We start from the raw sequence: 16,183 nt of genomic DNA on the forward strand, positions 1-16,183 counted from the left end.
TTCTTCCTAAAAGGGAGTTTTTCCTTGCCACTGTTGCACTTACACATTCATGCATGCTCTTGGGGGAATCACTGGAATTGTTGGGTCCTTGTAAATTATCTTTACTATCTGTAAAGTGTCCTGAGATAATTCCTGTTATGATTTGACACTATAAATAAAATTGAATTGAATTGAGTTGAATAATGTACAAACGACTATTGTCATTGTCTGCTGAGTAAGTGCTGTTGCAGCATGCACAACTGGAGAAAATCTAAATCAAGTACTTTTGTTGAGTCATAAGATTTTAAAGTATGTTTAAAGCAAATATATGCTATATTAGCTTTGTATCAACTCATTTAGCAATGGCTTGAATGTAACGGATGTTCATTAATATAAAAACAAGTTACACACTAAAGCTTTAAATGGGTAAAACAATCAGATTTCAGTGACAATACTGAACTTGGTGAGCAGTGTCTGAGATAGTGTCTCCCTCTTGTGGACTTGAAGCAGAGGTTGTTAGTTTTCCCACTCTAGTGGTGCAGATTTTGTGATGTTTAGGATACAAGAAATAGTCATTAGAAATGTAACCTTTTATTAAATTATTTAAAAATGAATAATGTATCCATTGCAATGTTGAAAACACCTGGTGAGGTTTACAGGCCTACCACATATACAAGTTATGGACAAAAAAATGTCATATTCTATAAAGAATATGCCATTATTCATTAAGTTTATACAGTTCAATATGTATGCCTAGTATGTGTAGTAAATAAAGGTTTTAGGTACATTTTTGTTATTATTTTAGGATAAGTGAAGGGTGGGAGCTTCACTGGCTGCTAATAGAGACAACACATATTCTTCAGCCTTCTTCTTATCTGTCTTTTACACTTCAGTGGCTATAAAGGATAGACAATAGAACAGTAACTTTTTTTCTTACATTATTATAGTCATGCACACATTCTAAATTTACTGAAATTAAAGTCTTGACCTGATGATGGCACTAAAGGAAAAGTTGTTTACAAGTTGCTGTTTAAAGAGGGATGGTAAAAGACATTTTAGGAGACATCCAGCTAAGAGAAGCACATGTCTGTGGGAAATTTTATTTTAAAACAGATACTTGTTTGAAAATATTTACAACAAAATGTATCTTCTTTTCTTGAAGTGTTTCATTCCAAAACGCAATGCATCTTATATAAATCCTTCATGAAAGGCGTGTTAGCATGCTAACATTTGCTAATTAGCACTAAAGACAAAGTACAACTGAGACTGAAGGGAAAGTCATTCGTTTTTCAGGTGTTTGATTAGAAACCAAAACATTGGAGTAATAAACATTTTTACCTGATGATGGCGATGAAAGAAAACGTCCTGAGAGGGACATGAATGTGTATTAAATTGAATGCCAATCCAGCCAATAGTTAAGACATTTCACTCAAAACCACAAATGTAAACCTCATGGGGGCACTGTAGGAAAAGTCAGAGGATCACCAAAGTCATTAGGATTCATCCTCCATTCCATAAATGTCTGTACACAATTTTGTGGCAATCCATCCAACAGTTTTAAAAATATTTCAGTATGAGCCAAAGTGGTGGACATACCTGACAAACAAAACTTTGACCTTTGCTTTGAATATGCAGGCATCCTGTCTGTAAGTAGTGGCACAATGCTTTCATGCTTAGTAAATATATTTTTTTTGAGGTCACTCTCTGTCTCTCTCTCTCTCTCTCTCTCTCTCTCTCTCTCTCTCTCTCTCTCTCTCTCTCTCTCTCTCTCTGCCTGAGCAATAGAGCAAAGAAAACAAACCTGTTTGGCTGGCTGCAACCAGGAAACCAATCAAAGGGTGCACCAAGAAAAGACAGCGCGAGAGAGAGTTACATCAAGAAAGAGAAAACAAAAAAGCAGCAGCAACGTTTCAGCCAATGACATGTTTCCGCTGTGCTGTGCTGTGCTGTGCTGTGCTGTAAGTAGATGTCTCTGCTCTGTTGACCCTGACAATATGGGACTGCTGTACTGATGAGATGTGCGATCTTATTGGTAAGTGTGCTAGATAAGGGGTAAGAAAGACGACATGTGTTGGGGGTGGAGAGAGTTGGTATGGTAGAAGTTGAAACTGTTTCAGTGGTTTAGTATCAGTGTGAAGTCCTCCCTTCCTTTGTTTTCCGTTCACTCTTTTGGCCTTTTGTGATGCATTGTTGGTGTTGTAAAAATCTTCAAAAGACAGCCTCTGTATAACAGAGCTTGTATTTTTTTTATTTTTCTGAAGATCTGACTGAGGAGTGAGAGGCTACAAACGGAACCGAGTGGCTGTTTTGGGAGGAAATGCTCAGCTTTATGTGCATTTTAGAAGATGCTGTATTTGAACCTGCTATCATTTGTTGGATAATGTAATGCTGTTGGATTATCTTATGGATCAACAATAGATGCTGTTTGGGGTGTCTAAGATGTGTGCTTTTCCACTGAAGCTGGGAACTCACAAAAATCATTGTAAGGACAATAAATGCCAACTTAAACACATTTAAAAATTTGAGCCAGTATGAATAGCTCCTCCTATTTTTGCTCATACACATTTACATATTCAAAATAGAGTTTTCACATCTCTTAAAAACAGTAGGACATTATTGTCAGACCCACACACATACACGCATACAGACTGACATTTAAGGTCAATTTTGATTTGTGACATAACTTCACAACAGCGGAATGATGGCGACAGCCGGTTCAGGGGCCTCCCTGAGACCAAAATCGAGCTCCCAGGCCCCTACCAGTGGAGACCGGCGGCTAGTGGACAAGGCCCTCAGAAGACTGGATAAGCTCCGGGAGCTGTGCACTGACCCCCGGCTGGGCCTGAGGAACAGTCCACCATACCTGCCAGACTTGGTATCTGAGACGGCAACTCTGCTTACGGGGGTCTGGGAGCCCTACCGAGGCCCCAAGGCGGCAAGCGGACAGGTGCCCCGAGGAGACGAGGCCAAATACCTGAGGATCCACATCAGAAACCTGCTGGATAAGACGGACAGGGCTTTGCTGCTGTTCAAAGAGGGACGGGAGAAGATATTTGAGGAGACATCCAGCTACAGGTAAGAGGGCCCCTGGCTGACATCTCCATCTATACACAGAAAGAAGTGTATGACATGTTTCTTTCTAAAATGCAACAATATCTTGTTTTATTTTTTATATGAATCCTTTAATCAAATGCTTCTTTCATTCATTCATGATTACATCCTTTGTCCTCTGTCATTTAACAAGTACTGTCACGTGTTCAAACGTGATCAAAAAAGCAATTCACCTTTTAACATTAATCGGCAAATATCAATAATCAATTAATCATTTCAGTCATTTATCCAACTGAAAATGCCAAACTGTGCTGCTTCACACTTCTTAAATATTAGAATTAACAGTTTTTTCTGTGATTTGTATCATTGTAAATTGAATTTCTTTGGGTTTTTTGACTGTTGGTTGGGAAAAAAACAAGACATCTAAAGACATCATCTTGGGCATTTTTTTTAAACTGTTTTTGGACACAAAAAAATAAGCTACAGATGAATCGACAATTAAAATAATTGTTAAATGTAACTCCAAAAATGTCGCATATTTTAAATGAAGTTAAAGCGACTTAGTTCACACAAATGAAAAAGACAAACAAACATATTTTCTCACTTTCGTGTAACACTATTTAGCCTTTTTTTGGTTTTTGTTGCTCAGGTTTTGAGATATCCGTCTCTGACTTCTGCCGCTGTACTACAATGGTTTCAATAAACACAACGCTCACAGCATTAAAACAATACAATTCTAAAGTTCAGTTTTTTTAATTCTGTGAACACCACAAATTAAGCTTCATTTAAATAAACAAAATGCCTAAGATCTCCCAACCTAAACAAATAAAATCCAAACTATCTGCGTGGCAGGTGCCACCCGAGGTAACTGACCACTGAAGGACGGGCTCATGTTATGCTTGCCATTTTCTTCCCTACTCAACAAGATCATGTTCTCAAAATGAAGAACATTATCTTTTTCCAGATGTATTCCTCTTTGTAACCTGATCTTCTGTAAATACACTAACGGCGGGATCAGAAAGAGGCCACACATACCTCAACTCTTTATCCTGTACCATGGGACCAGGCCTTGGGCTCTTTACTCAGCTCATGCTCTTTAAAAAAGTACAATAATCCAAAAGTCTCTGTCTTCTGTATTTGCATGACAAAAAGAAAGAGTCATAACCTAATACTTGCCAGTTATGGTAGAGGCTGCGGCCCTTCTTTGAACACTAAATTAAATGAACTGAAATAACTCTGTTACACCATCTATAGAAGCCATAGTTTAATAAAATAACTTCCCCAATTCCCACAAGTCAAATATAGACGTCATTGTGCACCAGAGAAAGAAAAATGACCACATTCAGTAAGTTTGCTGTTTGGCTAAAGTGGATGTTTTGGAACAGCTTAAAGAGAGTGACATTTGGAGTTTGGGTTGCGTCTGCTTCTTCTGTTGAGACTACTAATGACGAAGGTGGAAAAAGGGCCAAACCTGCGTCTTTGTGATGCTAATGCATGGAAACTTGGCAAAAACAACTACAGTTTGTGAGCAGCTTTGGAGAGCGACTGTCTGGCATTGAACAGACATTTTGTCTGTTTATGTCCATACAGTTGTATCCATAGGGTATACACAGATATCCTCTGCTTTTACTGTATCTTCTAACCTACATGTGCCCTAAATTCAGGACTGGATGAGCACTCAACTACTCTGCTGTATTTACTGCAAATGTATCCCGACACCATACAACATATAAGAGGGACAGGACCTGAGGGAGAAAATTTTTTTTTAGTGCTTCCAGTGAGAGTTTGCGAACTTGTCTGTTAGTGACAGAGGACAAACAATTACAGGTTCAAAGGGCTTGAAACAGGTTTAATATCCTGTGTTGCTGTCGCCATAACCCAGTCAAGGAAAGGGTTAACAGAAACGTAGTGTTGGCCAAGCGGAGGTGGTTGTGCCAGACTCCTGCCTTTGGCTGAGTCTCTATCTAATCTGTCAGAGGGAGAGCAGGAGTGCGGTTGTGAAGTTTAACCTTGGTAGTCCCCCAGAGAAGAAGTTTGTAATTTCATGGCGCAGATTAGAACCCAAATTGAAACGTAAGCAACTAAAATTGCTGAATGTTAGAACATTGTGTCAAATTGGTCATTTACTGTGACTTATAAAGTGTCAGGTTTAGTTCCATCGTAATGTTAATAGTGTCAAAAAACTTTAGCTGACATTGTTGTTCAGTAGCTAGCTCAGAGATTATCGGCTGATGAAATTACTGATTTAGTGGGGGGGGGGTAACACTTTTGCAAGGGACTGTATGCGTGTCACATTCTCACTCCCCTGACGGTCTGATCCTAGAATCGTCCCTGCTATCTATTTATCTATCTATCTATCTATCTATCTATCTATTTATTTATATATATATCTATCTATCTATCTATCTATCTATCTATCTATCTATTTATTTATATATATATATCTATCTATCTATTATTTATTTATATATCTATCTATCTATCTATCTATCCTGACATTTTGACTCTATTCTACAACATTAAATGTATGCCATTTTTTTACATACACCAGCTTTTATGAAAGATTTTATTTCAGCAGAATCTGAAAACCAGATGAAGACATATTAAAAGGTTTATTGCATCATCTTGCACACAGATGGTCTTCTCACCGCAGCTAGGTCTGCATGGGCAGTCATGTGGCAAATTTACAGTGTTATGTGGCTTAGATTTCAGGGCAAATTCTGTAAATATCATATTTGGTTTTTTTTTAGAACATCCTGCCATAACGTTCTTTTTTTTGCAGCTTATTATCCCACAGACATAACAGAGTAAGCTGTAGGTACGTTGTCTATTTCTAATAACATTGACTGTTGGATGGCCAATGGCTTATTCAGTAGCGAGTGAAATGTTTGTCATGTGAAGCTTAAAACAGAACTGAAGTAAGACAGACGGTGGAGGCGACAGATAGAAACAGACAGGGAAATGTTTTAGTTGCTGGATTTATGAAACACATTCAAATGTGAAAACTCTGTAAAGCATACAACTAGAACTGTAAGCAGAAACAACACAAGAAACATGCATACATGTATTGGTCAATTACGTAATAGATCAGTTCATGTCTAATTAAAGATGAAAATTTTGCTTATTTTTTACGAAGTTATACATTTCACATGAAAAAAATGTACTTGCTATGCCCTACAGCGCTTCATTTTGGGTTTAATTTTGACAGACAAATATTTGATCAGCATTTAATTTCTCAGAGTACTCACTGTGATCAGGGTGTGGTTTTTGAATGTGTAATTTCAATTAAAATGTGTAATCACAACTTTTTAGCAAACAAACACTGATAATAGATCTCAGCGGATTTTAGAATACAGAACTGATTTGATTCAGAAAATATGAGAATAATGATGAGGTTCACTATGAGATAGTTTTATGTTCTGGGTCTTGAAGTTTCAAAGATAACATGTATTACATTCTCCATAGTACATCTGAAAATATATAAAGAGGCTTTCACTGGTGTATGAAGGTGCACGGCTATATTCATGTCAATTAAATGGACTAAAAAGTCTTCTTCCATCAGGTTCTGGTAGAGTGCAGGAGTTAAAATGTGACTCAAAGATCTTATAAAGTTATTCTCTGTTTCTATATAAGACAAGAAATATTTGAAGCGATCAATGCATTTCACATAGAGCTTCTTCAGCTACACTGGTCAAGCTAATGAGCAGTATTCAGTCTCTAACAGAGACACAATTACACTAAATGACAATCAACCAAACCAAAGGATTAGTGTAAGGCAATGCATTGTCCAGCAAGACTGCTGCATTACCGTAATAACTCAGCCGATTATAACATTTGGTGTGTTAACACTGAGGCACTGTGGCTTACACATTTCCTCCCACGTTAGTCTCACCTCCTCCTCATCATCATCATCATCATCATCATCATCATAGAGGGTTTCTTTTCCTCATTGAGGGGTAAAGTTTATGACCACCACCCACACCATCAAATGCCTGGACAAATCTGCAAAAGATTTCCAGCTTTGTATCAATAATGTCTTACAAAAGAGGCGATATGGTGTAATAAAAATGAAAACTTGTGGTCAAATTCAATTAATATGATCGCATTGCACTAGTATTGTTATATACTGTATTCAGGTATCAGTAGATGTCCTGGATTTGTTTTTATAAATGGGTTAGATTTAGATGTATGTTTGATCACTTAATGTGAAATATGGTGGAGAAGTTTGATATAGTCAAGTTTATGGAAAAAAAAATATCCTTCCACACTGGAAAACATATTTGGGTTATTACTGTATTACCTTTACTTGAAAGTTTGAACTTCACAGAGCAGAATGGACTCCTCAGTGAAGCAGGAGAAGTATTATGTAAAATACATGTTCAGAAAGGATCTTCAAAAAAAAAAAAATATATATATATATATATATATTTTTACTCTTTCCTGTTCGATGTCATACAAAAGTGTTATTGTTGTCAAAGAATGTCTTCTGCTGGTGTTACAGTAGATTAAATTTTAAATGCAGCGTGTTGGTTGTTTTTAATCCATTATGAGTCTGAGAGATTGCACCAAGCTGCATTGAGGCAGAGAGACATATTTAAAGAGTATTTTACTGTAAAAAGTAAACTCAGAGTGAGAAATGTGCATAAACAATTGACAAAATATTTAAATCTAATTTATTGAATTTCCGTAGAATAGTCGAGCGAGTACTGCACATACTGATAAAGACTGACCTTGAGTGACACACTGGCCACTGGAACATTCTGTGGTATTTACAGACAAGCATGCAGCAGAGAGCATCCTGTTTGCTCGCTGGACTACCTGTGTGTGTGTGTGTGTGTGTGTGTGTGTGTGTGTGTGTGTGTGTGTGTGTGTGTGTGTGTGTGTGTGTGTGTGTGTGTGTGTGTGTGTGTGTCTATGGAAATTTGCATGCTTGTTCCAACTGAAAAGAAGCAATAGCGTATCACATGTACAAAAGTTAGAGCTATGTTTCCCTAAAAAAAAGGTGGCTGCAGAATTTATTTATTTTTTCTTTCCATTTTTTATACAATCGATTCATAGCCAACTCCAACTGTTTACTGTTGTCATTGCTGAACATGCTTGCATGCTGGTTTGACACCCATGACTTCACACACCTACACTGCGGCCCTTATAGTGATGCATCATGTAATAATTACTTAAAACTTAAAGAAAACAAATTTATTATATATATATATATATATATATATATATATATATATTTATTTTTTTATTTTTTTATTTATATTTGTACAAGCATATTTTTTCAACACCACAGGGCCAGTAAAGACAGACAAGTCCGAGCAAGTATAGCTATTTCTGAATCTGAATACTGATCTATTATACTGAATCTGCAACTGAAAGTCTGCTGTTCTCATTCTCAGGAGGAACTTGACTAAACTGTCCTTGCTGTTCAGCCACATGCTCTGGGAGCTGAGGGCCATGTTTCCAGGGGGCGGTTTTCAGGGTGACACCTACAGGGTGACTAAGACTGAGGCTGCGGCCTTTTGGATGCAATCATTTGGAAATAAGTGAGTTTGGGGAATTTCTTTTATTGTAGTTGGCACATTGTGTGTACATGTTCGCTACATGTTAATAATGTGTTCTGACAGGTGTATAGTGCAGTGGAATAGATTCAAAGAGCAGCTGCAGAGTGTACATGCATTTGAAGAAGGGATGGAGTCCATGGCTCTGAAGTCAACTATAGATCTCACCTGTAATGACCACATCTCTGTGTTTGAGTTTGACATCTTCACCAGACTGTTTCAGGTAAGGTGAAATATTCCAGTAAAAAGTAATATACTGATTTCTTAAAGAAATAGTTTGACATTTTGGTAAATATGCTCAGTCGCTTTCATGCCAAGAGTTAAGATGAGAAGATGGATACCTCTCTCATATCTGTACACTAAATATGAAGCTACAGCTGGTTAGCTTAGTTTAGTATAAAGACTGGAAACAGGGGGAAACAAACAGCTAGCCTTGCTCTGTCCAAAGGGAACAAAAAGAACTCACCTACCAGCACCTCTAAAGTTCACAACTGAAAATGGTATCTATTATTTGTTTAATCAGAGCACTAATGTAAGTGTAAAAGCAAGTTTCCAGGGGGTTATGAGCCAGACTATTTCTTGACTAGACACAGTGATTTCACTTGTTGCTTGGAAACCTCACAGTGATGACAAGACTCCAGGAAGTGACTGCTCCCGGCCAAGAAACAGTTGAGGCACATAATCCCTCCAAAAACCACAACCTGTTGTTTCACAACTTCAGTTTTTGTACGATTCTTTGTATGAACAAACAAGATATAATGTGTTAATTCGTGAGTTTAGGAGGCAGATTGATTTACCTTTAGACAGAGCCAGGTTAGCAGCTGTTTCTCCTTGTTTCCAGTCTTTATACTGAGCTAAATTGACTGGCTGCTGGTTGTAGCTTTATATTTAGTATACAGACATTAGATAGGCATCTTCTGATCTACAGCAGTCTTTGGCAAGACAACGCATAAGTGTATTTCCCAAAATGTTGAACTATTCCCTTAATGATGTTCACATACTGAGTCTCCTCTCAGATCGTCTCCTCTCATTTCAGCCCTGGAGGTCACTCATAAGGAACTGGAACCAGCTTGCAGTGACTCATCCAGGCTACATGGCCTTCCTCACCTATGACCAGGTTATAGCTCGTCTGGAACACTACCTGCATAGACCTGGGAGGTGAGGACGAGCACAGCAACAAGCTCTGACTAATGCACTTCGCAGAGAAGCTAAACTCAAAATAGCACTGAGGAGTTTGTTGAGAACTTGAGTTCAAATCTGGATCTGATCTAAGTTGTAAGGAATGAGAAACATAGAACTACAGCACTCCAACTTTAAGTACCTAGCTATCCATTATGAACAATTAAGAAAAATTGGCCAGGGGAAAGAGGCTTCATTTATAACTGTTTAATCTATTTTGAGGTATTTCTTTTCCTCTTGAGTTGTTGGCATAATTATATTTCTTAGCACATCAAACTCAAGCTTTCCAGCTTTCCGTCTTTTATTCAAGAAATGTTGTCCTTGCTATGTTAAGTACAGCTCCATGACAATAAGCATGGCCTATTCTGTAACATCAATATTATAACTGTTTTAAGAATGAGAGGAAGTTTATTGGAATGAATTGCATAAATACATAAAATATAGAACAAAATGCAGTCAAAAGCAATTATATTGCTAAGTGTGATTTACCAGTGATCTCTTTCCCTCCAAGCTATATCTTCCGTCTTAGTTGCACAAGAATGGGCCAGTGGGCTATTGGCCATGTGACGAGAGAAGGTGGCATCGTCCAGACCATCCCTCAGAATACACCGCTCTACCAGGCACTTATTCAGGGCTTCAAGGAAAGCTGGTTAGGACAAACACACTCAGCTTTCTAGTTAATTTTGTTCTTTGTTTGTGTCTTTTCTCTAAGTGCTGTTTGTTTGTGTGCCTACAGCTACCTGTACCCAGATGGCCGTGATGTGAATCCCGACCTGACAAGCTTGTGTGAACCGGCCCAGAGGGGCAAAGTCAAAGTTACAGAAGTAAGTGGCTGCACCTCCTACCTCTTTATGAATGTATCAAACTGCTCTTAATTTATTAAACTAAAAGCTTCCTGAGGCTTCACCAAGACAAAGCATAGATCATATCCTGAGACGTTCTCTTATCGTTTTCTATCTTGTCTCTCTGTCTATCCACCAACACCGTCAATGTAACGGCAAACAGGAGCAGTATGAGCTTTACTGTGATATCGGCAGCACCTTCCAGCTGTGTAAGATCTGTGCAGAGAGGGATAAGGATACTCGTATCCAGCCCTGTGGGCATCTCCTGTGCAAACCCTGCCTCACAGGCTGGCAGGTATGAACCCCCATCCACTTACTCATTGTGGCCTACTGTACAGTGTATAAACACATGCTTATCTTCAGCCAACCCATGCTTAATACTGAGCGAGGCAGATTGTTACCGTAACCGTTTTGTGTGTTCAGTGGAGGGAAACAGTCAGGGTTGACTAAACTAGGCTTTGTTTTTGAAGGCTGATCTGAAAACTAGCGCTCCCATGGTTTGGTTATTACTGTAACAATGCTGGTTTTTTTTATGTGGTTTGGGGTTGATGTCAAAAATATGCTTGTGTTTAACAAAGTGTGTGAGTGATGGTATTCACATGGTTTGTTATATAAAATAACCCTCACAAATCAATGGCATGTAATTTATTCATTTGAAACCAATAACCTCACATTTCTCAGTATCTCCACATACAATGGTTTATTGAAATGAGGAATTGCAAATTGTGCAAAGCTTTCCTCAAATAAAATAAAATAAATTAAAACTGCAGTGTTAAAAACACTATGAACTAAAGCTGATTGTGCCATGCCATAGAAAGATATGCAGAAGATCATATAGGGGTCTACCAATGAAATTAATTACATTTGACCATTTTAGATGGTACACAAATCCCAAAAGTCTCTCTGTCATGTCCTGCAACGTGGCTCCCCCGACTTCCTACTTCCTCTTTTAATCACAGAGTGACATTGAAGGCATCCAGTCAGAATTAAAGTTGCAGCTGGCAAATTCCAGCTGCATACTTTACTACTATTTATTTCAGTCAGCTAGCCAGTAACCTCCCATCTGTTCTGGAGGTGTTTAATCGTTGCAAAGGTGCAGAGCAGCATGTCCTGACATTTGGGCTGATGACTTCCTGTGTGATCACAGGCTGACATCCTCCTCAAACTGCATCAGTCACATTCACTTTGAGCAAAAGTGTGTGTGAGAGTGAAAGGGGGACGGGAGGAGGGAAAGAGACAGACAGACAGACAGACAGACAGACAGACAGACAGGAAAAGAAAATTAGATATGCTTCATGGACGTCAGACCACAATGGAAAAGTTGTAATTTAGTCTAGATTGTGGTCAACCAAACTTCCTCATCAACAGTGAGTTTACAATACAATACAAGGACAGACAGTTAAACTCTAAAGTAACTAAATCACAATTTCAAAGGCACACATTTGCAGCTGAATACCAAAAGTTACCAAAAGAAAACCAAAGTTACCAAGTTAACCAAAGTTTAAAATAGGCCAAATAATACTTTTCCAAATTGCAGTTATATCAGTCAGACAAACTTAGATAAGGGGAGCAATCTGAAAAATCATGTCAAATACATGGACAGACTGCATCCGTAGTGGTGGTCATGCGACAACCTGGTATTTTCCACCGCCTTCATCTTTCGAAAAACTGGTGGCTTTATTCTTTGAAAACAAGTCCAACCTCATACACTTCAAAAGAAAGCTGTTCTCAAGACAATGTGTGACAATGGGTCTCTACATTCATATAGTGTTTCCATTACTTTGCCCATGACCTGTTGTGATAACTATCTAGCAGAAGTCAGCTGGCCACACCTGCCCATACTGTCGCTGTGACATCAGAGGAACAGAGTCCATCCTCGTCGAGCCTTACCTGCCTGGTAGCGGTCAGTGGGAGGAGGAGGGTGAGGACGATGTGGAGGAGGAAGAGGACCATGAGGACATTGAACTGATAGTAAAGGAATTGGCTGCCCTGAGGAAGGTTTGTGAATACATTTCTTTGTACTGTATGATCATTTGTTTTGTTTAATTTTAGCCACGGTAGCAGATGGCAATGTCAGTCGGTCAGTCGGTCCACCACTTTGGTCTAGACTGAATGGATTCCCATGAAATTTGGTGGAGTTATTTGTGGTCTTCAGAGGATGAATCCTACAGACTTTATTGACCCCCTGACTTTTCCTCTAGTGCCACCATGAGGTTGACATTTGTGGTTTTGAGTGAAAAGTCCTAAACAACCATTGGATGGATTGCCATGAAATGTAGTACAAACATTCATGTCCCCTATCTAATAACCTTTTTGGTCCTTTTCATCTAGCGCCATCACCAAGTCAACATTTTAACTTGTCCAATACTTTGGTTTATGACCAAATACCTGCAAAAATAATGACATTCCGTATATATCACAATATCAGCCTAACTTGTTCTTTGTTTTCTGTGTCACTTAGCAGATGCTGAAATACTAATGTGCTAAACTAAGATGGTAAATCCAGTCAACATTACCTGCTAAACATTACCATGTTAGAATTGTCATTTTGAGCATATGTACATTAGCATTTAGCCCAACGTTTGTCTCTGTCTGCAACTCATTCAGTTTATAAGTACATGCTTGTAGCAGGAATTGTATCTGTTTGCAACTAGCCTAATCAATGGAAGTACATTTCCAGCATAAAGCCTGACATCCAGCGCATGGCTCACACGCCGGATGTCCCTCACCTTCCGCTCTCTGTGTGTTGCCGTTCTTAAAATCCCTTCGATAAGGGAAACAACAACAGACTTCGAACTAGCAAAACACATGTTGGAAATAGCAAGTTTTGAAGAAAACTTGGATCGTGCATTAAGCCAGGCCTGCCTGGTTCTTTCGAGGAATGATTTTAAAGATTTACAAAGAATATGTTTACTGCATTTACCATCTAACTGGGACGTTTGGGGACAGATTGGCAGGGATTGCTGTAGACAAAGTACACACGGCGATACACTGGTAAGAGCAAATTACGTTTAACCATGCATCCAGCTCATTTAAATAGCTCACGTTACTGTATTATGTGAACAGTTAACTTCATTTAATATTTTATGTGGCGTTTTATTTTGCGGGGTGCAAATGTGCCACCAAAACAAGTTCCTTCCCGAGACCATTTTGCAGAGGCATCGTCGCTGCGTCTGGAACTGGAAAGAAATGCAAACAACCCAGAGAGTTCTTTTCTCTTTTCCAAGAATGTATCTGTGGTGTAGCCAGACTTTACTCAACAGCGCTGTGGAGATAGGTCTGGCAATGCAAGACTTGTTTGCAACATGAAACTCCTACAGGTTTCTTGTCAAGTAGTGCTCTCCAATTCAAAAGCCACATTTTAGTCTGCATTTTCTCTCAACAGTTCTCAAGTTTGGATTACCAGGTTCCCCGGTCCCGTATCAACACTCCACCTCTGCCCCCTAAAAACAGCACAACCGCACGCTGTCCATCTCCCTCCAGCCAATCCCAGACATTGACTCTGGACAAACCGTACAAACAGTAAGTTCCCACACACACTCAAGCTATTTGCATATTGTTGCTGTAATACCTCTTGGCAGTTTGATGGTGTGATGTGTTACATTTCTCATTCATGCACAGTTTTGCAAAGACTTACCAACTGTAGTGTGAATATGCATAGTAGCCAGGGGTGAAAGTAAAACATTACATTTACTCTCGTTACTTTAACAAAGTTTTTTGAGTATTTTTAAAAAACCCATCATTTTACTTGTAGTACTTAAGTATTGTTTTTATCTCAAGTAAGAAAGTACCCACCTACATCCCTCGTAGTAGCTGATGGCTGTGTAATCACTGTGACATGTTTCCTCTCTTCAGCAGGCTCACAGTGGCAATAAAGCACGTAGACCAAACAAACAACAGCCAAACATGGATAGGTGAGACACTGTTTAAAGCAGAGCAATAAAGTGAGAAAGCGCTGCTGTTGTCTACATGTATATTACAAACCTTCAGGAGACTAAATTTAAGCATGCTGCTAAAACTCTACATCTTGATATTGTAGCTTTTTTTTATAGTCTCCTGGTAAAATCTGTTTCAATTTTCTGTAAGGGAACTAAGAGAAGACATTTCCACCAAGTTACTGTAACCTCTAAGAAGTGTTCAACATAATGCTGGGAACACACTAGAAGACTTTATATACCCAGATCAACTGTGCAAAGACTCAGAGGGCAGATTGCACTGATTGTGCAGTTTGTTTTGTGGTTGTTATGTCTTTGTTGGTTTAATCTTGCATTGCACATTTGTTTATGCACATGTCTCCATTTATTAGTTTGTCTATACAATAAAGACCTTGTAATAAAAAGAATAATGCAAACAAACAAATCAGACATTCAGTTAATTATTTTCACAGCTAGACACAAATATATGATTATTACAATTATTGAAAATATTTTCTTGTTTAGTTTGTTCATTTAAATTCCTAATTTGATTAGAATCTCTCCCATATGTGACAGATGTCTCCATTGAGACTCACTGCAATGAACTGGTATTTTGCACCTGAGCCTGCATGTAATGTTTGCAGTGTTAATATTTATCAGTAAAGAATATCATGCCACAGACATATAGTGTAAAGTTGATTCAGTTATTCACCTATATTTCCATTTCATGTTGTTCTGTTTTAAGCAGTGCTGAATTCCTCTCAGAAGCAACGTTTTCGTCTTCCTCTCAGAAAGGTGGTGACAGTAAGTTATGGCATTTTATAACCTTGTATCCTAAACCGTGCACACCTACAGTGATGCAATTAAAATGAAATTAAAATGTAAAAGGTTAAAAGCCGGTTGTTCTCAAACTGTTTCTGTGCCTCCCTTAGAAAACAATAAAACAAATGTCAAGCCTCTACAGATGCAAAAATTGATAGCATACTGGGAACATTAGTAACAAAGGGAGCCTGAATCCTGTTAGCCTGGCTAGCATCTTGTTATTTTATTGTCTCCAAATAAAGCATATTCATAGATGCTTTCACAGCAGACATTTTGATATGTCATTGCAGAAAAGCACAAGTGGAACTAATAACATGAACGATGGTTCAGTTCTAATAAGTTCCAGCAATGCAGCAAATAATAATGCAATTAGTGACACTTTTGTTTGACAGGTCAAAGTGTTTGCTGTGTAAAAAGTCTGATTAACTTTAGTTTCACTTCCAGTGTTTTACCTTCGGGTCATGCCCACCCTGCAATGGCTCACTCTACAGTTTAAGAACCACTTATCTGAGCATTCAGTCTTAAGATTGCTTAACTCCGGTAAAAATGACTACTTAAAACTTCATTGGTAACCCATAATCTAATACTAGTATCATCCTAGAATTCATCCATTCATCTAAAAAGTTGATATGTCTCGTTTGAAATTGAAACACGAGTATTTCACATCAGTGCCAGACATTTTAGTATGACTCTTTTTGTGTTTGTGTGTAGGTGGAGCAGCATGGCTCGAACCCTCCAGCCCAGTCAAACAGAGACAAAGACATAAAGAGAGGGAGGAATGGAGAGCAGGGCCCAAAGAAGACACATGTGACCTGGGAGAGATGGCGAGAAGAAT

The 16,183-nt window shown here is 38.5% G+C and overlaps 1 protein-coding gene across 1 annotated transcript; it reads left to right on the forward strand.

Moving 5' to 3' along the window:
• Positions 1 to 1,800: 1,800 nt before the first annotated feature.
• cblc (Cbl proto-oncogene C, E3 ubiquitin protein ligase) lies at positions 1,801 to 16,114 on the forward strand. The gene is made up of 12 exons (XM_078251813.1): positions 1,801 to 2,011; positions 2,241 to 2,461; positions 2,674 to 3,054; positions 8,430 to 8,576; positions 8,658 to 8,814; positions 9,628 to 9,749; positions 10,282 to 10,419; positions 10,507 to 10,594; positions 10,776 to 10,907; positions 12,425 to 12,610; positions 13,998 to 14,134; positions 16,060 to 16,114. Exons 3-12 carry the CDS (start codon positions 2,678 to 2,680, stop codon positions 16,112 to 16,114), a joined length of 1,539 nt encoding a protein of 512 aa, XP_078107939.1. The 5' UTR covers positions 1,801 to 2,011; positions 2,241 to 2,461; positions 2,674 to 2,677.
• Positions 16,115 to 16,183: the final 69 nt, after the last annotated feature.

This window comes from Sander vitreus, chromosome 6 (assembly GCF_031162955.1).
Source record: "Sander vitreus isolate 19-12246 chromosome 6, sanVit1, whole genome shotgun sequence".
Classification (NCBI taxonomy): Eukaryota; Metazoa; Chordata; class Actinopteri; order Perciformes; family Percidae; genus Sander; species Sander vitreus.